At 36.6% G+C, this 24,984-nt stretch overlaps 1 protein-coding gene across 4 annotated transcripts in view; it reads left to right on the top strand.

Annotated features, from left to right (window-relative positions):
- The window catches only part of VAV3 (vav guanine nucleotide exchange factor 3), a 352,020-nt gene that overhangs the window by 309,277 nt on the left and 17,759 nt on the right, over positions 1 to 24,984 (top strand). For 3 of the 4 annotated variants that reach the window (XM_045081970.1, XM_045081971.1, XM_004777507.3), the window contains exons 21-25: positions 52 to 117; positions 5,968 to 6,002; positions 12,502 to 12,618; positions 13,230 to 13,317; positions 19,461 to 19,590. In XM_045081970.1, the coding sequence (XP_044937905.1) occupies positions 52 to 117; positions 5,968 to 6,002; positions 12,502 to 12,618; positions 13,230 to 13,317; positions 19,461 to 19,590 (436 nt within the window). Of the gene's footprint in view, positions 1 to 51; positions 118 to 5,967; positions 6,003 to 8,009; positions 8,245 to 12,501; positions 12,619 to 13,229; positions 13,318 to 19,460; positions 19,591 to 24,984 lie in introns of those variants that run through there. The other variant, XM_045081972.1, reaches the window with a different exon arrangement.

A 24,984-nucleotide genomic window follows, 5' to 3' on the forward strand; every position in this document is an offset into this window, starting at 1 on the left:
ATTTGTGGTAAATGGGTTCTCAAAACTGATATTTTTTTTTTCCTAATTTAGGGTAGAAATTTAGCATCTGGAGAAGTTGGATTTTTTCCAAGTGATGCTGTTAAGCCTTGCCCGTGTGTAAGTATGAGTATTTTCTTTCCATTTTTTCCTGGTTTTGATGCTGTAATGAATTGTGCAAGAATGTACAAAGGATATGGTCTTATCACTCAATAATTTTATTAATGTTTTCTGGAGGGATCATATAATTTCAAGTTGAAATACATGGTCAATGTTATTATAATTCTAAAATCTTCATGATTCCATTGTCAGGAAATATTTTTTTTAAAGATTTTATTTATTTACTTGACAGGGAGAGAAATCACAAGTAGACAGAGGGGCAGGCAGAGAGGAGGGGGAAGCAGGCTCCCCGCTGAGCAGAGAGCCCCATGCAGGGCTCGATCCCAGGACCCTGAGATCATGACCTGAGCTGAAGGCAGAAGCTCAACCCACTGAGCCACCCAGGTGTCCCATCAGGAAATATTTTTAATTGATACAGGCAAGGAGAAAATTCGACTCAGTAGTATTTACAAAATTAAATTGTCTACAAGATGTTAGAAGGAATAAATCAAAGCTACAGATTAGGTGCAATTTCCCCTTTTCCCATGGCGGTGAGAATGGTAGGCTCTAATCTATTCCTAGTCATTTGGGGCTATAGAGAGATATTATACTTCCCCTGGAATACGTGAAGGCGAAATAGCATGAAGTCCTCAAATCCTTCAACCAAATCTCGAAGTACATTTTTCTGTGCTTTAGTTTGTCATTACTATTAATTTAATATCATAATGACATTTTCTGAAAACATCAAACACATTAGATACAAGGAGAAAGAATGAGCATTCAGTCAAACATTTTGAATGAATATAACATAAAATGTACTTTCTGATGTTTTATTAGATTTATAAATTTCTGTTTAAGGTGACATTATTTTATTGTAAGCTGATGTTTAGGGTAGATTTTTCTATGAAACTTTTGAAGTTCTTGATTTGAAGTAAATGAAATTCCTTTACTAATATAGTAGAGCTGATGGTTTAAAAAAAAAAAAACAACCACGAAACTCCTTAAATTATCTTGCTGGCTATAATTTACTTCTTCCTTAGATTTACAAACTGGGCATCCTTTTCAATATCATAAATGTCTGCCATCCTTGATTTCAGAATGTAGGCTGTAAATTAATTTACCATACTCATTCCAGCTTCATTAATTTTAGAAGCAAAGGGAATCAAAAAGAATTTGCTATTCTATTGGTTCTGTGATCTAATGTCACATGTTCTTATCTAATAATCTTAGAAAATTGTTGAACCTTGATACCACTCTTATTTAGTTATGTAAGCAAAATGAGTTTTCAGTTAGTTTTCTATAATTTGTGTGAACAAGATTCAGGCTCCCTATGCTTAAAACAATGATATTCATATGTAGGCAGGAAGCAGGCTGAGATTATACATTCTAATATTAAGATGTTTGGGAACCAAAAGACATCAAATCAAGAACATTAAATGTTTCACTTATCAAGTTATGTTATCTTTTTACAGCCTCTTGAATATGGCATAAAATGAACATTTGAAGTTTTATTTTAGGAAAATTCTGTCACATGGCAGGTATTTAATACAATTGTTTGTATGAATGAACAAAGGTATGAAAAAAGAAGCAAAATTTCCTAGCTGAACCTAGGTAATTAACAGTAGTAGATACTAATTATATCAGCTTACAGCAAATGGTATTTGATGACTTAGTTAGAAGAAGGGAAACCATGTTCAGAATTTTAAGCTGGTAAGGACTTAAAGAGGAATACACAATTATGCGTGGGAATACTAACTAAATGTGATTGTTTTACAGTGCGAAGTTAACAAATAGTCACTAAAATTTTAGTGCTTACTTAATGAAATTATAGATTCATTTGTTCGTTTAGGATAAGTTAAGTGAAGATAAATGGGTGGAGAGATTGGAAGGGAGGATATGTTGAAGGAGTTTGGAAGATGGTGTCTTCTTTGACCGTGGGACATTTTGTTTATTAGGGCCCATGAGTAGTGTGGAATATTTCATTCTGAACTCAAAAGTTATTCTCCAATATGTGTTGTGCCAGTCCAACAAAAGTTCTGAAGTATACAGTTAGAAAATTAGAACTGAGGAGAATGCAAGAGGAATATAAATGAGACAGTTTCATTTCTGGCAATATGGTGACTGGAGACAAAGCCTGGAGCTACGGCACAGTGCAAACTTGGATACCTCTTTGTGACTCCAGAAGTCCTCAGTGGATGAGCAGGAAGAAAGCAGTTCCACAGAAGATATGTCTGTCTTCATCTTGGATCTGAGTTGGGAAGAAAAAAGAGAGCAATCTCCCCTAAGAATTCCTAGCTTTAGATGCAAAGACCATCAAGGAGTAGGGCTGAAATTGATACCAGCTCTGTGTCTACAATAATTCTAAGCTAGAAATAGTTTAAAATGATTCCATGCTGATTGTGTTTCCAGTACAAATACAGATTGTCTCTGGATTGGAGCCTCATTATGCACAGTCCTTAAAGAATTTCTATGGATAAAGTCCTAGGGACTTTAACACAGTATGGGATTTTCACATTCATGATTAAACAAACCATCTTAAGCAAAGTTTAGCAAAAAAAAAAATAAAATTCAGAATTAGATACACAAAGACAGCAAATATTGTAATTATCAGGTACCAAGGTCAACTTTTTGTATTTAATATGGTTGAAGAAATAAAAAAGAATAAAACTCTAAGAAGAGAACAAGCCACTTTCTCTAAATTTTGGATGTATTTCACAAAGAATCAGGCAGAATAAATGAAATGAAAACCTTAATGGAACATTACATGACATATTAGACACAGTTGGCTAGAAAATTGGAAGACAAATCTGAAGAAACTTCTCAGTGAATAATCCAGAGAAATTAAGAAGTGGAAATCTGAAAGAGAATGAAGTGATAAAGTTCAAATGCATGTTATTGAAGGAGAGAATAGAGATAGTGTGGAAAAGCAATTTTCAAATAAATAATGGCAGAGAATTTTCCAGAACTTATGGTAAAACTAATCTCAAGAGTCAAGAAAAGTGTATAAAATTAATCAACACCTACACACATTTTAGTTCATTTCAATGGCAGAACATCAAAAACAAGGAGAAAATATTAAAACTAACCTTAAGGAGAATACAGATTACCTATAAAGAGTTGATGACTTGACTCATAGCTAACACCAGCAATAATGGAGGCAACAAAAGCTTTCACTTCTGGTAGTTGCCAAGTAGCCCCTGTTGGATCATACTTCCTGCAGTAAACAGCTACAAACTCTGGGCAAGATAGTAAAGCATCAGCAGTCTGAAGGCATTGGCTAAGGGAAGAGTTGACACTCAATGAAAGAGGATGACTCTAGGCTAGCTTCTTGGTTTTGGGGCTGGCTTGAGAACAGACACTGGGCTGCACCATGCAGGGTAGTTAAAATTCAGAGAGAAACCTCGTTGTATCCCTAGCTTGAAGAAGCAGAGTGTGAAGCTTGAAGGAAACTTCAAGCTTGAAGTGGAATGGGAAGCCCGAAATCTTAGAAAGTGTCAGAGGGGGAGGGACCTCAAGTTCTGTGTATAAACTTTGCCTCAGTTTGGCTGCCTGGTGCAGACTCCCAAAGTGGCTCAGTTGAGGCTAAAAGAACAAAACTGAGAATTCATCTGCCTCTCACCACAGGGGAGGTAGTTTGCTGTTGGAGTTCAACCAAGTTAACTGCCTACTTCAAGAAAAATCGCACTCTTTCTAGAAGCATCATGGAATTCAGAGCTTCTACAGTGTATTATTCAAATTGTCTAAGATACTACCCAAAACTACTCAATATGTAGAGGAGGAGGAAAACACAGACTATACTCAAAAGAAAAAGCAATCAAAGGAGAATGACCCTGAGATGTCCCAAATGATGTAATTAGCAGGGAAAGATTTTTTTTTAAAGTAGCTATTATAACTATGCTCAAGGACATAAAGGAAAGCATGTTCATAATGAATGCACAGGAAACCTCAACAGAGAAATAGGAACTATTAAAAAGAACCAAATGGAGATTCTATAGTGTGAAACTTTAATATTTCAGGCAATAAGAATGATATGTTCAAAGTTTTGGAAGGAAATTAGTCAACTTAGAAATTTCTTTCCTTTGTAAGGATGAAGTAATGACATTTCTAGCCAAACAAACACAGAAAACTTACCTCTAACTTACCTCTAACTGTCTGCTCTAACTCATATAAGATGTGCTTCAGGGAGAAGCACATATCTTATATATATTATTTTACATGCATACTCTATATCCAGTAAAATTTTTTTTAAAACTGTGTGACTACAGCCAGAGTTTAACAATGTAAACAGCCTCTGATGAAGGTAGGAAAAAGGCATTAGGGAAAAATGATCAAAGATGAGAACACAGTCAAAGATAGGAAAGTATCCAGAAGAAAAGTCTGTATTGTTTTATATAAGAAGTGGGGACGGCCCAGGACAGATGGAGAAGGGTAGGATCCCACCCTCAGTATAGGAATCAGTGCCGAGAAGATAGTCCTGGCACTTCACCTATCAGAACATATTCACCAAAGAGTGAGAAAGCTCTGAAAGGACAACAGACTGAAATAGCCTGGGATTTGGTTCTGCTCTAGAATGTTCTATCACCCTTCGTTTTTGTGGATCTTTCCGCTTTCAACATAGAATATGTTGAAGTTCTTTTCCCTTCTCTGTCCCCTCTTTGTGTTATTGGTTTTGTTTTGTTGTGTTGTGTTTGCTTTTTTGTTTCAGCTCTCTAGGGAGAAGGATTGATTTAGGAATAAGTATGCATTTAAAGAATACAAAGTGGGAGAAGGAAGGAGGAAATACTTTTCCATCAGATTTCCGAACCTATGTATATCTTCTAAAGAGAAATGATTGAGAGTTGATTCCTATTTGTGAAAACAAAATAGTATAAGAAAATATTTGTAGGATTTGAATGGGTGTAATATATTCTAAAAATTATTTTCTGTGTATTAGGATTTTACACGGTGGTGAAATTAAACATGTGATCCATAAGATAAAAATATTTAAATACTAATAACTTTGGAGATGCTCTGGCCAGAAAGATAATTTTATTATATATAACTATTAATCTGGAAGGTCAAAATACTAACAGCCCATTATGAAAACTGACATAGCTAAGAGATGTATTTACATTGATCAGAACTCTGTTAAAAATTAAAGGTAAAAGAGATTCATGGAAAATTTCAAAATACAAAACAAATTATTCATACTCCTTATCTTTCCTTAAGAATCTATAAACTTTGTTCTCCTCTAATATGTATTTTGTTATTCTTGGAATATTGGTGTACAGTCTTTGGCTTTGTTCATTTTCTAGTTATAATCAGCAACTAGAAGTTTTTTTCTTTTTCTTTGATTGCACAACAATTGTAACATTGTTCTCTTTTGCAAAGCACCATAGGAGAAAAGGGAAAAATGAATATTTCCCATGATTTTTCATCAATAAAAGGTTTGCCAGTTGGTAGACTTCAAAATCAGAGGTTAGAATTTGTGATACAAAAGAAGAGTGTACATCCAGTATGTATTTTTACTTTGCCTGTTTTCTAGGAAAGCAGAGTGCTATTTGAGTTTCCTAACATTTTCATTTATATTTTTGTGGTACGATTAAACTGCCTTGTAAATAAATACCAAAAGCTTCCAGTTCATATTTTTCCTGTTATCTCCCCTCTTGGAGGTAAAATGAATGAAAGAATGAATTAAAGTGAAATGAATTATTTTCTTCTTATCTGACATATACTATGATTCACTCTGTATAAAACTGCGAATGGATAGTTCTAGGACTGTGCTATTTAGGGTTTTATAGAGCTGAGTCAGCGCAACTGAATTAATGATTGATTCCTAAAAGCTTCCCTTAAGTAAACTTAATCTATTTTTTTTGGCTTTTTATATCCTAGGTGCCCAAACCTGTAGATTATTCTTGCCAACCCTGGTAAGTATTAAAAATGTTTATGCAGCTAAGTTGAAATACCACAACCTTAGCTCGAGGATGCCTTAAATATGGAGGTAGTAAACCACCTTCCATTTCTATTTGTCCTGGCTAAAGGTGTTTTCAGATACAGCAAAACACGATAATGAATTTATATATCGCTGACCTTCCCATAACTTCATCAGAGTGGTGTGTGTGTGTGTGTGTGTGTGTGTATGCATTCACACACCTGACTAAATTCAAAGTTGTAACAGTTACAGAAAAGAGTGAGTCATAGGCAAATATGTATCTTATATTTTAGAAGAGTAGATTTCATGAAACAGAGAAAAAAATATATGATTCCATTGTCTGAAGCTAAAAATTAGTCCAGAAAGGATAGTAGATCGTAAATCGTAATGTGAAAGGAGCAAGATGTATTCATGTCTCATGTTCTGGGTCTACATGGAGCCCACTTGTCACTTAGAGGCTAACATTATCACTAATAGAAATAAGGAAGCAAAGGGGATGGTGATTATTACTTTTTAGACATGATGAGTTTAAGGGGAAGTGATATCTTCAACTGGAAAAACTCTGTTTAGGATCCAGAATAGTGGTGATCATAGATGTTAATGACTAATATATACCAAGAGCTTACTATGTGCTTAGTATTTTACATTTTATTTCGTTTTGTGTTCCAACATCTCTATGAGGTAGGTTGTTATTATCTTTACAGATGAGGAAACTAAGGTTAAGTCCATGCAAGTAGTGAGCACTAGAGCTGGGATTCCAAGTTATGCCATCTGTATATTGCCATATTGCCTCTCTAAGTACGAAACATGGGCTTATTTACTTAATTATGTTTGTTTCCTTGAGTTTTATGTTTGGCTCCTCTTAAAAGGACTGCATCTGTTTTATTTTCTAGATATGAAATATAGGCATGCAAATTAGATATCAGTATATGTATATAAATGAGATACTCTGAGAGTTTATAGTACTAGTTTAGTTTGCAGGTGTAGATAGAACACCTGAAATGTCTTGTATTTTTAAAGTGTTCTTGGGATGCCCAGGTGGCTCCATCAGCTCAGGTCATTATCGCAGGGTCCTGGGATTAAGCCACATATGGGCTCTTTGTTCAGCAGGGCGTCTGCTTCTCTCCCTCTCTCTGCCTGCCACACCCCTTCATGTGCATTCTTTCTCTCTCTGACAATAAATAAAATCTTAAAAAAAATTTTTTTAAAAGCATTCTATTTTCTATTCTATAACCAAAGCATAGAAAATGCCCAGTTGTTATAGGACTACACTTTCCAAAGTATGGAATTCTTCCCATCAGCCCCCTTGCTCTCCCCAACCATCGAGTCTGCGCTCTGCAACTATTACCGGCTTTCTCTGACCTCCCTGAGCTTGCTGAAGAAGTTATAGCAGGCTTTGATAGAACTGGGAATCTTTGCTACATTTTTACTTAAAGATAAATTTGAGGTTAGAACCACATGGAATTAAAAACCATGATCTTGACAGGAATTAAATTTGGAAAATAGAGCTGGTAGCAAGGATAATCAAAGGGAACACCACCAGGAGCTGATAAAATCATGAGAGTGTGGTGATCAGCTTCCTTCTCTTTTATTATTTTGCACAAAGCTAGGCATAATAGCTATCAGGGTAATGATTTTAAAGATAAATATTAATGCCACAAACTACATGGATTTCATGAAATAAACTGAAAATAAAATAGAAAAAAAGAAAAAGAAGAAGAAAGAAGAAAAAGAAATAAACTGAAAAAGAAAAAATAAACTGAAAAACCTAATCTCCTGTGCCTTGAATGGTTCCCAGGTACAGATTAGTTTTTGAACAGTTTGTTTTAAAATGCACCCTTGTAGATCTGTAAAATTCTATTGAAAATATTACTTAGAATAGTATTGTTCCTAATGATGATAAAAATCAAAGTGTTCAGATAAGGGAAGAGCCTTGGAGACAGAAACAAATAAAGATATTTCATAGTAAAATTTTTAAACTGCTTTTTTTCTTTCTCTTGAGCAACTTAGTTTATTCACACTAAACAGACAGTTTCATGGGAAATGCTTTCTGCTGGGGGACAAAATGGTCAAGAATATCAGAAATGGAAACTTCCAATTTTGGAAATACTGCACTGTTTAGAGAAAATGATGCTGAATGATGACATGTGGTTCTCAAGTCATCAAGAAGTTGGATATCCACCAACTGCATTGTCTATTCATTACATCTCCATTTAAAAACAAGTTACTCTCACAAGGTAAACTTTGTCTCTTGGGTAGAATCAAGGTGATTATCTTCATTTGCCTGGGTATGGAATTCTAGGTGAGAAACTATTTTGCATCTCAGATTTTCAGACTTTGCTCTATTGTCTTATAACTTCCAACTCAATGACATTCTGATTTATTTCCTTTCTTTCTCTCTCTCTCCCCCTCCTTCCTTCTCTCCCCCACCTTCCTTTCCAAGAGAAGAAATCTACAGCTTTATTTATTTACTTGACAGTAAATCCAAATCCTTTAGGGGTACAACATCAAATGGATTCTGTGGCCAGTGCCTTTAGTAGGAAGGTTGCTTTGGGATTTGGCACGAACCATGTCACTGTTTCCATGAGCCTGAGTTACTTTTCCCCAGATTACTCTGGTTTTGTTCCATTTGCCACCAAGAGTCATTGTATTGCTCTTTGTTTTGTACACGTAAGCATATCTCTGCCTAGAATTCAGTTTCATCTTGAGCATAAACACCTTCAATTTTTAAGAAGAGCTGTGTGCTTCCTCTGGTTCTGGAGGCCCCGCTTTCTAGACAGCAAAAACGGTCTTGGACCACAGCCTTCCAGTCATATTTGTTGGATTTAGGAGTCCTTTTCCCAGCAGACCTCCACAGTTCCAAGATGGTGGGAAGAGACCATTCTGATTTCTGATTCTTTGTATGTAGTCTGATTGTGTGTGTGTGTGTTGGCAGGCGTCAGGGGGGCGGAGGGCGGTGCACATTCTGCAGGCAGGGATGAGACGTGGGGCTTAAAACTGGGGAACCATCTGAAAATCCATATGAAGAACAGGATGCAGGTGCCAAGATTCCTACCCCATTCTCCAAATAGTCAGACAACTTACTTTTCACTACCATAGCAGGAGACAGTAGAATTAGAAGGTTTATTATGTGGGAAAAACTGAGCCATGTAGGGCTTATACTTAGAAAGAGCAATGCTAGCAGAGATTGAGGGAGATGCTGTGCTGTGGAGTAGTCAAATTAAGGAAAGTCTACACACTGACTGATGACGATCCCCAGGTCCTTTATATAGCTCAGTTCCAATACTGTGACAGCTGGGTCTAATACACACAGACTATCCTCTCATTGCATCCAGACAGGAATCTGGAAGATTTTTCTCTAAAGGAACTGAATAGACTCGGTTAAAAAAAAAAAAAAAATCCGAAAATCATTTGGGTATTATCCAGCCCCATGAATCACATTCTTGCCAAATGATTATGTTCCTACCCAGAGAGTCTGCTTTGGTGCTCCCCACCCCCACTGAGATGCCTCTCTCCCAAATATAAACAGGCAACAAAGAGAACTAGGCATTTGAGAAAAGCCTTGAACTAGAGAGCAAATAGAATAAATGGGGAAAATAAACAAGGAAAAGGCAGACATTAAAATGAGCAGAAGAAAGATTTAGTTTTTAAGCCTTTAATTTATATTCTCAGAATTAAGAGATGACAATACCTAAGGAAGTGAGCTGGATGCTTTATAAAAGGAAAATCAGAGAACAAAAAAGAGCTCTTCTAAATTACATATTAAGTAGTAGAGTTGGAAAATAAAGTCGAGCAAATCCTCCAGAAAATCAGAGAAATAATTTGATAATATGGAAGAAAAGATAGGGAAATTAGACAATTAATCCAGGAGGCACAGCCTTTGTTTAGTGGAACTCAAGAAAGAGAAAACAGAGCAGCAATTGTCAAAAAAAAAAAAAAAAAGACAAAATTTTCCCAGAACTGAAGGATATATGGCTCCAAATCAAAGATGCCACTGAGAACCCAGGACAGTACTGAAGTAAAACGTATGGCATTTAACTGGAAGGCACGTTATCATGAAATTTTACAATATAGAGCAGACAGAGTCTGAAAGCTTCCAGGGAGGAAAAAGAAATCAGATCACATACAAAGAATCAGAATGGCACTCGATTGCCAGTGAGAAGACAATAGGACAGTGTCTCAAAATCTGAGAAGAAAAGTAATTTCTCACCTAGAATTGTATACTCAGACAAGTTCTCAATTAAATATCAAGTAAAATAAAAATGTTTTTTCTGGATGGGAGGCTTTCTGAGTATTACAACCTATGTATCCACTTACAAGAAGCTGAAGGATGAGCTAATAAACCAATAAAGAGGGAGATAGAGAATCCAGGGAATGAAACCAATGGGATGTCCCAAGATTGTAATAATTCAGCACGCTTAGAGAGCAAGTAGTAGTGACTAGACCAAGAGAGTCTAGAAGAAATGAATGTCTCCGTAGAAAAAAAATGGACAGGTTTAGTATATGGTGTTGAGAAGTGTATTACTCAGGGGTTTATCATTCTCTTAGAGAATTTGGAGAGAATTTGCAAGGTAAGATATAGCGAACAAAAACTTGAGGAATTGTTTTTTGGGTGTCGGATGTTCTTTGACTATGAAAACGTGACAAAACTGGGCCAGATGATGGCTTGGCTTTGTGGAGGTTATGGAAACAAGAGTGAGGAGAAGCACCATGAAGGAACGAGCACAAATGGAGAAGAAAATTATTTTCCTTCCTGACACCTAAAATTAATAAATTAAGAATTGTAGTTTGATTTATTTAGAAATATGCAAGCACAGATTTTAAAAAAATAGATAAAATGCTTGAAATGGAACTTGGGATATAAAACTAACCAGATGGGGTGATGCTACTTTTTCATTATTATTATAGCACTAGTTGACTTTCAGAAGCTATGTTCATGTGCTCCTTTGACAAAAATGCATATACTATATACTAATTGCAGTAGGTGCCCTGGAGAGATTACAATAGTGTAATAAGAATAATAGAGTGAAGTGTAAGATGCAGGACAACATTCTTCAGATGAGATGGTCAGAGAAGGTCACTCTAAGCTTGAGTGATGAGAAGGAATGTATATGAATTGGGTGAGTGTTGTACAGGCAGTGACAATCTATGGGAAGACTCTTAAGACCAAAAAGAGGCTGGTAAATTCCTGAACCTGAAAGAAGGTTGGAGACTAGTGAGAGATAAGATGGAAGAGTGATCAGAACATCCCAGGTACTGGGGCGCCTGGGTGGCTCAGTGGGTTAAAGCCTCTGCTTTGGACTCAGGTCGTGATCCCAGGGGTCCTGGGATCGAGCCCCGCATCAGGCTCTCTGTTCAGCAGGGAGCCTGCTTTCCTTCCTCTCTCTCTGCCTGCCTCTCTGCCTACTTGTGATCTCTGTCAAATAAATTAAAAAAAAAAAAAAAAAGAACATCCTGGATACTAATAGTTCATAGGTTATCATAAATGCTTTTATCCCAAGGTACCATCTGCATAAAATGCCCTTGCCTGTCCTTCTATACTTGCTAGAAATCTCACATGTCTTCCTTCAACAAACTTTTGTATCTTAAATAAGCATTTAGTATAAATTAAAGGTGGGTATTTAAACTGAGTTACCCTAGTCTATGTGTGAATCAGAGAATTTTCTGGAATACTAATTCGTGAAGTTTTGAAATACTAAGTCATGAGTTTTGAGATGTGAAATTTTTCCCTTTAACTTTCATTGCCCAAAATCTCTGCTATATTTTGCCATTGAATGTAAAACATTGTATTTGATGTGAAAGGGTCACTATAGAGTATCTTAACATTGGATTTGGGCCATTGATTATTACTGTTAATGTTATGGAATTTGGGTATGTATAAGGTGCAAATAGTTTAGGAAGAATTCTATTGTTGAAAATATCTACCTTTTATTTTTTAAATTTGGTTAATTTTTTTTTAATTTAATTTTATTTTATTTTATTCCAGTTTTCCAAGATTCATTTGTTTATGCACCACACCCAGTGCTCCATGCAATATGTGCCCTCCTTAATACTCACCACCAGGTTCACCTAAACCCCCTACACCCTCCCCTCTAAAATTTCACCTTTTCTATGCAAATGTCCTATACGTGATAGTCCCTCCCTTACAAGTCTTTTTCCTTCTTCTTCTCAAACTCCCTGTAAGTCTCTCTCTAACTCAATACCTACTCACTCCTCTCTTTGTCTCGTTTATTTATTAGATAAATATTGACTGGGTGCTTTTATGCATTAGGCACTGTTCACTTTACCATGCTAGCTTTGTAGAGCCTTTGCTTTTCACTTTTCAAAGGACATTTTTTTTTGCCTTATTTTTTGAAGCAATGTAATTAGTTAGTATCAAAGTAAAAAACAGCTCTGATCTGCCACTAAGTTAAAATCTTGACAGATACTTACTTTCAGCTTCGGTTCTGTTTCAGGTATATTACCCAGATTTTCTGTGTCATTCTTTCTTTCAGGTATGCTGGAGCAATGGAAAGATTGCAGGCAGAAACTGAACTTATTAATAGGGTAAATAGTACTTACCTTGTGAGGCACAGGACCAAAGAGTCAGGAGAATATGCAATTAGCATTAAGTAAGTAGGACAAGTACTTTTACAGAAATAGATTTCCTGTTTTCATAATTGCATAGACCATCTGACACATATAACACTGATGTTAAAAACCAAGGTTCTAATTGCAGCAGAAATAATGCATCTATCCAGACAGTTCATTAATACTTGAAAATATCTGTTAGAAAAACAGTATTAAGTGTTATAGGCTGCTAATTGGCATATTAGATTTCTTTCATAACATTATATTTTTGTGATTTGATGTGTGTGTTTCTCGTTAAGTCTAAAAATATTTATTACTAGATTTTGTCTTATTTGATTTTGTTTTTCTATATTCTCAAACTGAACTTGCTCAATAAATTGGGCGAAGTGATTGGTCACTCTGTTGAGTAGTTGACCAATCTAGTAAACAAACAAACCCCAAAAAACCACTTCTCACTTCAAATATTAGTTGTATCTTCAACCAATCTAGTAAATATATTTTGTTAATTAGCTGTCACCAGTGTATTGGCATAGGCATATATTTTGTCTTCAGAATTAATTCCTATAATTTTATTGGGGCATGCCCTCTGGTAATTATTGATTTCTACTGATTAAAAACACATTTATATTCATACGTTATTCATTGCCCACAGGTACAATAATGAAGCCAAGCACATCAAGATTTTAACAAGAGATGGCTTTTTTCACATTGCAGAAAATAGAAAATTTAAAAGTTTAATGGTAAGCATTGATTAGTTCTTTTCAATCTGTGGTCCTTATTTTGCTCTTATTTCAGAGGTCAGTTTAATTCGATCACTTCTTAGAAATTTTGTGCGCTGAAAAGTTGTTTATAAGAGACCCCTGTAATTTTGCCGCAGAATCCTGATAATTCTAAGAATTCCAATTGAGTTTTATATTGTCCTCACTTTTTTCACTGTAAATTCAGTTTGCAAGTTTTAGATAACATTTCAGAGTCCACATGATTTATAATTCTTAGAACAATGGACAAATTCAGTCAACTTCCAGTGATTTGTGTTTCACCTTGTGTTTGAGTCACAGGGCACATCTTTCACATGCATTTCTCCTCTTCCTTCCTCTGCCTCTAACTGCTCATACAGACAGAGGAAGGCATTTTTTTTTTAATTAACATATAATGTATTATTTGCTTCAGGGATACAGATATGTGAATTATTAGTCTTACACAATTCACAGCACTCACCAGTGCACATACTCTCCCCCATGTCCATCACCCAGACACCTTATCCCTCCCAAACTCCTCCCCTCCAGCAACCTTCAATTTGTTTCCTGAGATGGAGTCTCTTATGGTTTGTCTCCCTCCAGGGTCCCATCTTCTTTCATTTTTTCTCTCCCTTCCCCCACGACCCTCCCCCACCCTGCCCTGCCTCTCAAATTCCAGAAGAAGGTAATTTTAATAACAACAAAAAAATTGTGAATGGTAAAATACCTCTCACTAGGTTCATTCCATGCAAAATACAATATAATATCAAACAGAAAAACTTTTTGTATTTTCTTCTATTTTAAATAATCTGTGCTATAATTCTGTTTCATTATTTTGGACAGTTAAGTATTAACAGGGTAGCATTTTTACCAAACAGTCGATATTTCATAGGAATTTTATATTTAAATTTAAATAGTACATTCTTACCAAGTTGCTTCTAATGAACGAAGATTACTTTATTCCTACAATTTAAAAAATTAGCACTCAATAATTTTATTAGTGCATCATATTATGGATGTCATAAAAACAGGATCTGTATGGCATTATATATATGCATTGCTGACAATAAAGAAAAAGTTAATGTTTCTTTAAAAGTGGCCTCAAGTCTGATTTTGAAGTTTGAGGGTTTCTTGAGGTAATGAAGAATTTGGACACAAGACACAAGATGCATTTGTAAGCTCACTTTAAGTATTTTGAGGAACATTGGGAAGGACCACTCATTGATTGAGCCATCAGTCAAATGATACGTATTGCATCCTCCGGAAAACATCTCAGAGCACTTTGCAGACGTTAAACATTAAAGTTAAAATGGAACATAAGAGAGCCTTACAAAATCGGCCAGCCTGAAAGCCTTATCTAAAAATCTAGAGCTGCTTTGAGACAGGGATTAGTGTTTTAAAGAAATGGAAGCATCTTGAGTTGAAAGAAGAAAGGCAGAAAACCTCTCTGGACCTAAATATCACATTCTCAATTCAAAAGTTAAGGATGGGCGGCAAGATCATATACTGGAAAATAGGAGTCCTGCCCAATGAGTAACCAGGATCCAGGTGGCCTTCCTGCTGGAAGCGACTGAATGTTCTGTTGGAACACGCAGGCTGTGCACAGAGAGAACTGGACCTGAGGAGGTTTTTCCTGAAGTGAAAACCTAGGAGGCAGGTGGCAAGTGGATGCACAAATAATGAATGACAGCCCCAGCTGAGTCCTGATAAAAGCAGGCACAGGGGGGTCTCCACATCGCTGCAAGGCACAGCGGCTTGAGCTCTCACCAGCAGAACTTCCGTGGATGGTAATGAACCTGCTCTCCACGGTATTTCAGTTACTTTGAGACTTAAAAAAAAAAGTGCTGTAGGGCCCAAAGATGACTGCCAGCTTTGCTGACTTTGAAAGTAACAAAAGGAACTCCCATCCGAGGAGACAAGCAAAGAGGATGAAAGGAATAGTCGCTGGAAAGGGCCAATCAATTCAGCTTTGTGTCCCTTGGTTCAGCTCCAGAAAGTTCATCAGCAGCTGAGGTTAAGAAGTGAAAAGCCGGTAAATACTTCATGACCTGGATTAGTGGACATAGGTCTTCGCTTTCCTATCTACATACAAAACTGTGATTCTAGGATAAGCAGCAGACCCCCAGCGTCCTTAAATAATGTGTACTAGAGAGCAGCAAAAGTTCCTGCACTGCTATTCTGGAAAGGGAATTAAAAGTACTGTCATGGAGCTAAACAGGCTCCCCTTATATGGTATGTGTAAAATATCATAAATGCCACTGCTAGAGATGCAGGCATGTTGTTTTCCTACCATATCTGGAGGAAAGCATCTTATGTAAGGGAAGCACATAGCACAGTGGGTTAAAGGGAAGGGATTCAGAATTAATAGCATAACTACAATGAAACTAAAAAATACTAGCAAAAGGATGTAATTGTAAAAAGAAAGCTAAGCAGCTGAAAAACTGTCTTGCATAATTACTTTGACAGGTTTAGCAAATAACTGTAAAAACTGCTGAAGAGACCAAGGAACCATAGTCTGGAGCTGCCCCTCCTCTTTGTTTCTGTTTGTTGAACCAAGTTATATTGCATCCTTACCTTGTGGAATCATTACGCTTTTGCAGAACTCAAAGAGACTCTACTATTCTAAAGATGCTTTCAAATTTGTAAATCCGTCGGTAGCGAGAACTCACAGTAGTGCTGTCCTTAACACCTAAACTCAAAAATACCATGTGGGTACTTGATCAGAAAGAATGGCTCCTGTTCTAGCAAACAGGACGTTTGGAAGGGGAGAGAGGATTAACAGGCACCTTTGAGTTCACTCTGGCAATGCGTAAGGGCTTCTCCAAATCAGGATCACAGAACTTCAAGGAATTGCCTTTCATCATGTTGGTGTCAAATAACACAGTTTCCATTATAAGTATATAATGGTCTGTGCGTTTGAGTTGTTGCTTGAAAATGGTTCCATATCCTTCCATTATGGATGGTAAAGTTATATGCTTCTACCTATGAAACTTATTAGGGCCTGGAATTGTAATTTGGCAAGGATGTGAAATGGAAGCAAACTCCAGAACTTGTTCTAAATTAGCCAGTTTCTCAAAGAGAAGATTGACCCTAGGTGGTTATGACCTAAGCTTTTCCCTTTGGGTTTCAATAGCTTGGCTAATCAAAATCTTTGTTTTTCTTAGTCATTAAATTCAAATTCTAAATGAATTTCTATATCCAGATTACAAGGCATTAATTTTGTTCTAATTTTCATGTATGCCAGACAATCCATGTCCAAATGCTGTTTATAAATCATCTCCATTGCCTGTTTCCTTGGTAATTGGAATGACTGACTCTCACTCATTATTTTTCAGAGAGACTTGAATTGTTGACACTGCTGTGTCAGTGTGAGATAAGGAAAGCTTAGCGATTTCTTTTGTTTAGCGTCTTCTTATTTACTTGTAGTACCTGAAGGTCAATGACTGCTAAAGCAGGGGTGGATTAGACTAAAATACAGAAAGCATAAAGGCATAAATTGGAAAACACCCATGGTGGCACAATTTAATTCTACCCAGTCAGAAAACATGTAGGAAGATTTACCCACATAAGTCTGTAAAAATGGAACTAAAATATCTTCTCTGCTTAGTGAAGTGATAAAAGAGTATTTGCAGCTTACCAAGCTGCATGACCCTAGGCCTTGGAAAAGTCATTTTTTCCTTCCATAAAATTTGGATATGGGAAGGTATGAAATGATCACCAAGTCCTTTTCAATATGGTAAGTCTGTGGATTCTTGCCGACTTCACATAAACTTTAATTCCTACTAATCCATAATATTATAATGCATAAAATTCATACTATTTATAACAAAATTACATTGAAGCTCCAAGTTATTGGCTTATAGTTACTTTCAGGTTTATTTTCATATTTTTGTTAAAGAACACATTTTACTTAGTTTAAATGATAAGACTAAAAGAACACTTTGGTAAACATTTGCATTAGCAACACAATGTATGTGTATGGACAGTTCTTGCAGAGACCTTACAAAATTTTGCCTTTTATTTTTTAAAAACCATTAAATAATATTAGTCTCTAGAATTTAATTCTAGACTTTGCAAACCATGTTAAAAATCACCATAATACAAATGCCACATTCTGATTATTGAAGCCATTTTGAGGATATAAGCTTCTTTCTGGCATTTTGATTCTTTTTCTTTACAAGTTGGTCAGATTCCAGATTCCTTTGCTTCATCAAAAACCACCATAATCTGGGCTCAAAAAAGAAATAATAGAAGAAACATAAATGATGATAGATAGATAGATAGGGATAGTTACAGGTGTGAAGTATGTAAAACCTTAGCATCTTAGTTCTAAGGTAACAAAGTTCTTGGTATATCATGGACATTTAGAAAATGCTCCTTTCCTTTTGCTTCCATTTTTTTGTATTTACATTTGCCAAGCAATACTTGCTAAGAGTAGGATGTAGTTAAGAGCACAGACTTTGGAGACAGAAATCAGCTGTTCAACCTTGCACAAGTTGATTAACTTCTCTGAGACTTGACTATCAATGGGGATTAAACCTGTTTCTTATTTATAGTGTGGAGATGGTGCAAAGCCCTGTAAAAGTCCTGGCATAGGGGATTGTGGTGATAGTTATGATTATTCACACATGCCAGACACTCTATGCATTCTCGCTATAGTCTGTGCCCTGGTGCATTCTCCACATTTTACAGATGTGGGAGTTGAAGAATCTCCATTTGCCTTACCCAGTGCTTCAGCCAAATCAAGCTGCTTTGTGTTTATGAATGTGGCCTCTACTTAATCACCTTTATGTCTGTTCCTAGATGGATTGGTCTACTTAGAGCAATCCTTTCCACCTTCCTAGCTTCTGCAGTTTTGCCTGTTATTCAGTTTAAGCCAAGCTACCTCTGTCATGAACCATTCCCTCATCCTCTCCATGGGGCTCACAAAAAGAATTGCTCTTTCTTGCCTTTGAGTGCCCATAACCCTTAACTTTCCTTCAAGAGTGAGCATTCCTAGAGAGTAGTAGCTTTATCTTCATAATCTTAATGACCCTGGAACACCCCACACAATGCATTCTATAACTCATCCAAGGTTAGCCATAAATAATGTAAATCATAAATAATAGAAATCATTGATGATTCTTTTTCGCTTCTTTTGAGTGGTTTTTGTCTCAGTTGATTTGTTTTGGGAAACTTTGAACATAACCACTGAATGGAGGTACTGAGTTGATGACAGTATGGTTTTTAGAAGAAATAAGTTACTTTTACCCTATTTGTTTTAAATGTTGATAGCAGCAACAATTAGGTTAAAAATGATATTGCTTTTTATTTTAGTTATTTCTAAGAAACATTATACCTGTAGTACTCATCTAATAATAATGTGCATTTTTCCATTATGAATTATTATTCATTTTTCTACTTAAAATAGAAGGATTCAGATTTGTGCAGACATCTTAAGAGAAATTTCTGAAATTTTAGTATGGAAGATGGTGGATGGTTATTCAACTAGGCTTGGGTATATTTAAGGCAAATTAGGTGTAAGGGAAAATGCAAAGTACTACCTTGTTGACCTCTCTAAGTAGCAGATGCTGTGCAGAGCCATGGAAGGGCACTAACACTTCACTGTAAGCCAGAAATAACGTCAGGGGGCATTTGTGGTTTATCAGTTTTGGTTTACTGTGGAAAAGAACGTTGAGGATCAAGTTTGTTTTTCTGCTATGTTGAAAGACAATGCAGGAAATGAGAAATTGCTATATATTCAGCAAACAGCTGCTCCCTTTATGTTTGTTTAGAAAAGCAAGTATTTCATAAATAAGAACAATAATTACTGTTCTGCAATTAAAGTCTAGTATGGTTTCTTTTCATTGACCACATCTGACTGAAGACTAACAGGATGCTCTCTACCCATGAATAAGAGTAGGAGGTAACTCCCATTACCAATGGCCGGCCTGAGTAACAAGGACAATTACTAGTTAGTTAGGTGCCGCGTACATCCAGAAAGCAGGGAAGGATGATCGTTGACTTACCCCCCCATATACTTATGAAAAATGTGGCATTAAATCAGTCATCCTCCTCTTGTACATAGTTATGTGTTCAAGGAGTCCATGTGTTTGAGAATAAAAGTATCCTTATCAAAAATAATCTTTAATTCTTTTATCCTGAAGGAACTTGTGGAGTACTACAAGCATCATTCTCTTAAAGAAGGTTTCAGAACCTTGGATACCACCTTACAGTTTCCGTACAAGGAGCCCGAACATTCAGCTGGACAGAGGGGTAATAGAGCAGGCAACAGCTGTGAGTACTGCAATTCAGAACACAATTTGCTGTCCCTTAAGGATTGGATTGGAGGCACAAGAACATTAAACATCTTCATTCCAAAGTTTGGAGTCTAACCAGTTAATACAGTGATCTGTTTAGCCAGGACTTTTTTGTGGAGCTAAGGAAAATCAGATGGACCCACAGGTTTATGAACGTGTCTAGACCATAGATAGTTCTCTGTGCCACATCAAAAGTCATGTTTGTGTTCAGAAAATCATCAGAAGTGTAAAGGATATGTCAATATGTAAGTTTCGTACTTTTGAGTGATTTGTATAATAGCCCAACTCCTTTTAACTCGTATGTGTTTGTGGTCATAGGACTGAGCTAAAGGTATCTAAGCAAGGCTGGTGTTCAGCTAGCCCATCTCACCTGGTATCCCAAATCTGCTTATGATCTTATTTCATTGGTTAGTTTCAGGATTTTGAAATGGCTAAGCATGTTTCTTCTGATGCCAGCATTTATAGGTAGACATCAGCCACTTTCTTGCAGAATGAGTGCTGTGCCACAGCTAATCACAAAAGCTTAGCACACCATCCAAAAGCATCTGATAGTTTGAGTGTGAGTTCAAGTCGAAACTTTTTTCTCATTACTATTTAATGTCACATAAGCTTCCCGGAGGTAGATACAGCATGTAAAGAGAACATTGTGAGGAAAAACGCTGTGAATAAAGTGTGAGTTCCTTTCCTTATGTTAATATCATTTTTGTTTTAAGTAAAATTCCTTTGGAGGAGAAATGAATACAACTTTATTACTTTTAGAATCCTTAGCCTAAGCAAAACAGGAATATCTAGGGGTATATGAAAAAAGAATTTGCACTGTGGAATATAAGTTTAACCTTTTTTTTTCCTCTGAAAGCAAAAACTGAAAGAGAAACAGGAAACATGCAGGGCTCTAACAACATCAGTAAAATTTCATACACTTATATATAAGTAAATATACAAGTACTTTTCACATCAACTGACAGATTTTTTTCTGTTTGAATCACTTAATAGCTATTCTCTTCACAAGGATCAGTAATAAATGACCAAGCTTGAGTAATGAACGTAGTCAGAATGCACTTCATTTTGAAGTTTTAAACACCTATTAAAATTTATCTTTCTGGGGGTGTCTGGGTAACTCAGTCAGTTATGTGGTCTCGGCTCAAGCCTTGATCTCAGGGTTGGGAGTTCAAGTCCCGCATTGCACTCCATGTTGGTCATGGAGCCAACTTAAAAAAAAAAAAAGTTTAGCCCAGTGTTACCCAATTATCTTAGATTCTCACATAAGCCATAATTTCCACTCATTTAAAAATGGAAGTTTTTCCTCAAAAAACAATTTTCCTACAAATATCTTTTTCATTCCTATGAATTTCTTAAGAGTCTCCCAAAGTTATGACCTTTTTCCCCAAATGAAAAGTATAAATTTCTACGGTCCTTTATTTTGCCTTCCTACCAGCAGGAAATGATAAAAGTTGCCAGGGAGGTCAGTTATACTAAAAATCCTGTTTGTTTGAGTTCACTTAGTTCTAGAAAGCCAAGGTGGGAGAGGTTGGCAATCAGGGAGAGCAGATGTCCCATATTAGTGGAAGGTCATTAGCCCTCATATTGCACTGCGTGGTTACTCCCAGCACTTTCTCTGTGCTTGGCACTTGTAGATGTTCAGAGGATGTTGTCCAACGATGAGCAGAGTTGCCTAATCTAAAATTTGTCTCTAATATTCAACAAAGTATTTAATGCCCAAACTTTATTAGCCACTAGGAACGGAGTTTCAGGCTTTTTGCCCTTTTTTTTTTCTTTTCTTTTTTTTTTTTTTTTTTTTTTTTTTTTTTTTTTAAGCACAAAGAGCATAAGCAACAGAATGATTTTGAACATGAATGTGAGCTACAGGGAATTTTTCAACAAATAGAGTCATGCAGTCCAATATTCCCCGCCCAGTCTTTTTAAGAGACTCTGGTGAGTCTACCACAGAACGCTTTTAAAATCAAAAAGTAAACACAAATCATTCATTTAAAATTAATCTTTGTCAGAGTTTGGTTTTGTTGATCAATTATTCATTTACTCATTCCTTCAGCAGATATGCATTAAACACCTAACACGGACAGGGCACTCACTGTTCTAGGTACTGGGCTATAGCAGTTGAGAAGACAAGTTCCTGCCCTTATGGAGCTTATATTAGATTTTCTTTCTTTTTGTTTTTGTTTTTGTTTGTTTGTTTTAAAGATTTTTTTATTTATTTGCCAGAGATAGAGTACACACAGCAGGCAGAGAGGCAGGCAGAGGCAGCAAGAGAAGCACGCTCCCTGCTGAGCAAGGAGCCCAATGTGGGACTCCATCCCAGAACCTTGGGATCATGACGTGAGCCGAAGGCAGCGGCTTAACCAACTGAGCCACCCAGGCATCCCTGGAGCTTATATTTGAATGGGATACTCAGCAAGTGTGAGATGGGAATTTGCTTTTTTATATAGGGTGATTGTGGAAGACCTCCCTTATAAAGCAACCAGAAAGAAACGAGGGAGTAAGTTAGTCTGTCAGTCAGCAATAATTGCACGATGGTCTGGACTCCAGGATTACTCAGTCATTACCATGCAGCACGATTATAATCTTAGATCAAATTTAGAATACTATCCCAGTGTTCCCTTTATTTTATACCGTCGTGTAAAATAACACTCAGGTGGTTCTCCCGGTTAAATGAGGAGCTCTAAGCCTTTGGCACAGTGCTGGTCCATGGTAAACACTCAGTAAATATCAGCTACCCCAATTCCACTGCTACCACCACCACTGGTATGTACCACTAACACAGCAAACATTTCCCTACATTTCTGGGTTGAATTACTAACTCTAACTCCTGGAAATTCACATCTTTGCTTTTATGATTTTTTAAAATAATACCTTAATTTATACCAAATCCTGATTGAGAGTTAACCCTTAATGAAAATACTGCTTCTATTTTTTTGGCATATTGTGCTTCTCAGAAGCAGGAAGAAGGAATGCTGTGTGAGGATTGTGTGGGATGGCTTTGTAGTCCTGACCTCTGTTCATAGCTTGGGTGTGCTGGTAAATATTATTTTAAAATAACTTTTACCAAGAAATATTACCTTGAGTTACTGGATTGGATAGGACACTGACCTCTCCATTACTTCTCAAAGGCTTTGGAGGAAGCAGAGCAGGCAAGCTAATGTCTGTGTCTACCCTGTGTTCTGGGTAGAGGGTGAGATTGGAATTCCAACTCCTCAAACCTGCTAGTTTTGTTGTTTGTTTGTTTGCTTTGTTTTCTTGAATAGTATGATCACCTTGGGAAAGAAAGTCCCAGGGCATTGTAGAAGGGGCTGCTTGCTTCTGTATTTGTCCAGGTTAGAATATTCTTGGGTATATTACTAACTGTTTTTTGAATTTGTAAAACATAAGGTAATGGCAGAACCATCTCCTGAAAATGCAAAAGAACATTCATAAAGATATTGGTTAGAATTAAACAGGAGTCTGGAGTATTGCAAGGAGTATGGCAAGGAGCTTATGCCAGTTCTGGGTTAGGATCCCATTGTAGGCTGCTCTTTCCCAGAGCTATGAGACTTTACTTTTGCCTTTGGAATGGCTTTTAAGTCTTGCCAAGAGAGAAGAACAAGAGAGAAAGGAAGAAAACACAGAATACTCAGGCAGAGCAGTGAGCTATGGTGCTTCCCTAGAAACCACAGTCACTCCTCAGAATATGTTCTGCTCTGTCCTGCAGATCTGTATAAAAATCCCATTACTCGGGGCGCCTGGGTGGCTCAGTGGGTTAAGCCGCTGCCTTCGGCTCAGGTCATGATCTCAGGGTCCTGGGATCAAGTCCCGCATCGGGCTCTCTGCTCAGCAGGGAGTCTGCTTCCCTCTCTCTCTCTCTGCCTGCCTCTCCATCTACTTGTGATTTCTCTCTGTCAAATAAATACATAAAATCTTTAAAATGCAAACTATTTAAAAAATAAAAAAATTAAAAATTAAAAAAATTAAAAATCCCATTACTCTCCCAAAACTGCCACAGCGAATCTGCCATGGACTGCATGTACAGGTGTACCTGTAGGGCTTATATATTTGAAGGGCGCCAAACTGACTTTTGCCTTTCTTGCTCTACAATGAGCACTCAATTATTTTCAGGTCTTCTACCGAGTAGTTGTCTGACCTTAGGCAAGTCACTTAGCCTGTCTGGGATTTGGCTTTCTCATCTGATGAATGACGAATGAGATTAGATATTTTATTATGTTCTTAAAAAAAATAGCACTCTAGGTTTCTCTGTGCATGAGGGAAGGAGGGAAGGTAGAATGTTAATAGACCATTACACTAGGAAAAGTTGCATGATTAGCTATTTCTGACCCATAAGCAGACTTGAAACATTTTTGCAAGTTCTTATTTATGGAGAATTAGTTGGACCATAGAGTAGAGTTGGCTAATTAGAAAAAAAATTGGTTATTACTATATTTACATAATCTTGAAGTATCATCTCACCAGAACTTAATAATAACAAAAGGAAAAATAGAAATCTTAATCGAGTTATTAAAGTTAACATCACTAGTAATAGAACAAGTAGATCACGTGTACCTCATAATGTGATGCTATAAGAAGGACATAGTGCCACTTTGGTGGGACTCTTGCCCCCACGAGGCATAATTTGAAGCTAATCATGAAGAAACATCAGCCAGACCCAATTTGAAGGACATTCTACGAAATAATTGGCCTATGTGCTCCAAAAAGGTCAATGTCATGAAAGACAAAGACTGAGGAATTGTATCAGATTAAAACAGAGACTGCAGAGACATGATAAGTACATGCAACGTGTCCTAGATTGAATCCTGGGCCTGAAATTTTTATTTATTCATTTATGTATGTAGGTATGTATGTTAAAGTACATACATGAGACAGTGAACAAATTTTGAATTTTCTAGATTAATAGTATTAATTTTTTGCTGATAATTGTACTGTGTTTCTATACAAGAAGACACTGTCTTTAGTTTTAAAGAAAATGCATGCCGAAGTAGTTAGAGGTAAAAGGCATTACGTCTGCAGTGTATTTAAAATGGTTCAGGAAAGATAACAGATGAATAAAGCCAACATGGTAAACGTTAGCATTTGAGGAGGTTGAGGTGGAAAGTATATGGGAATTCTTTGTATTATTCTTGCTATTTTAAGAATGAATCATTTTGGAAGTAAAATGTTCAAATTTGGAGATAATCCCATTAGATGTATGAGTCCAACAGGATTGAAAGAGAAATGGCAGCATCCTGTTTCCTTCCCCTGCTACCGGTGCAGGGGACGCTGGGTGCACTGAATTGGGCGTATGTAGTATTGAGTACTGGGTCGGTCCTATTTGAAACCATCTGTTCCTTATCGATGGCCTCACTTTATTTGCTTATTCATTTATTCA

The sequence above is a fragment of the Mustela putorius genome, unplaced genomic scaffold (genome assembly GCF_011764305.1).
Source record: "Mustela putorius furo isolate JIRA1106 unplaced genomic scaffold, ASM1176430v1.1 tig00000585_pilon_pilon_pilon, whole genome shotgun sequence".
Classification (NCBI taxonomy): Eukaryota; Metazoa; Chordata; class Mammalia; order Carnivora; family Mustelidae; genus Mustela; species Mustela putorius.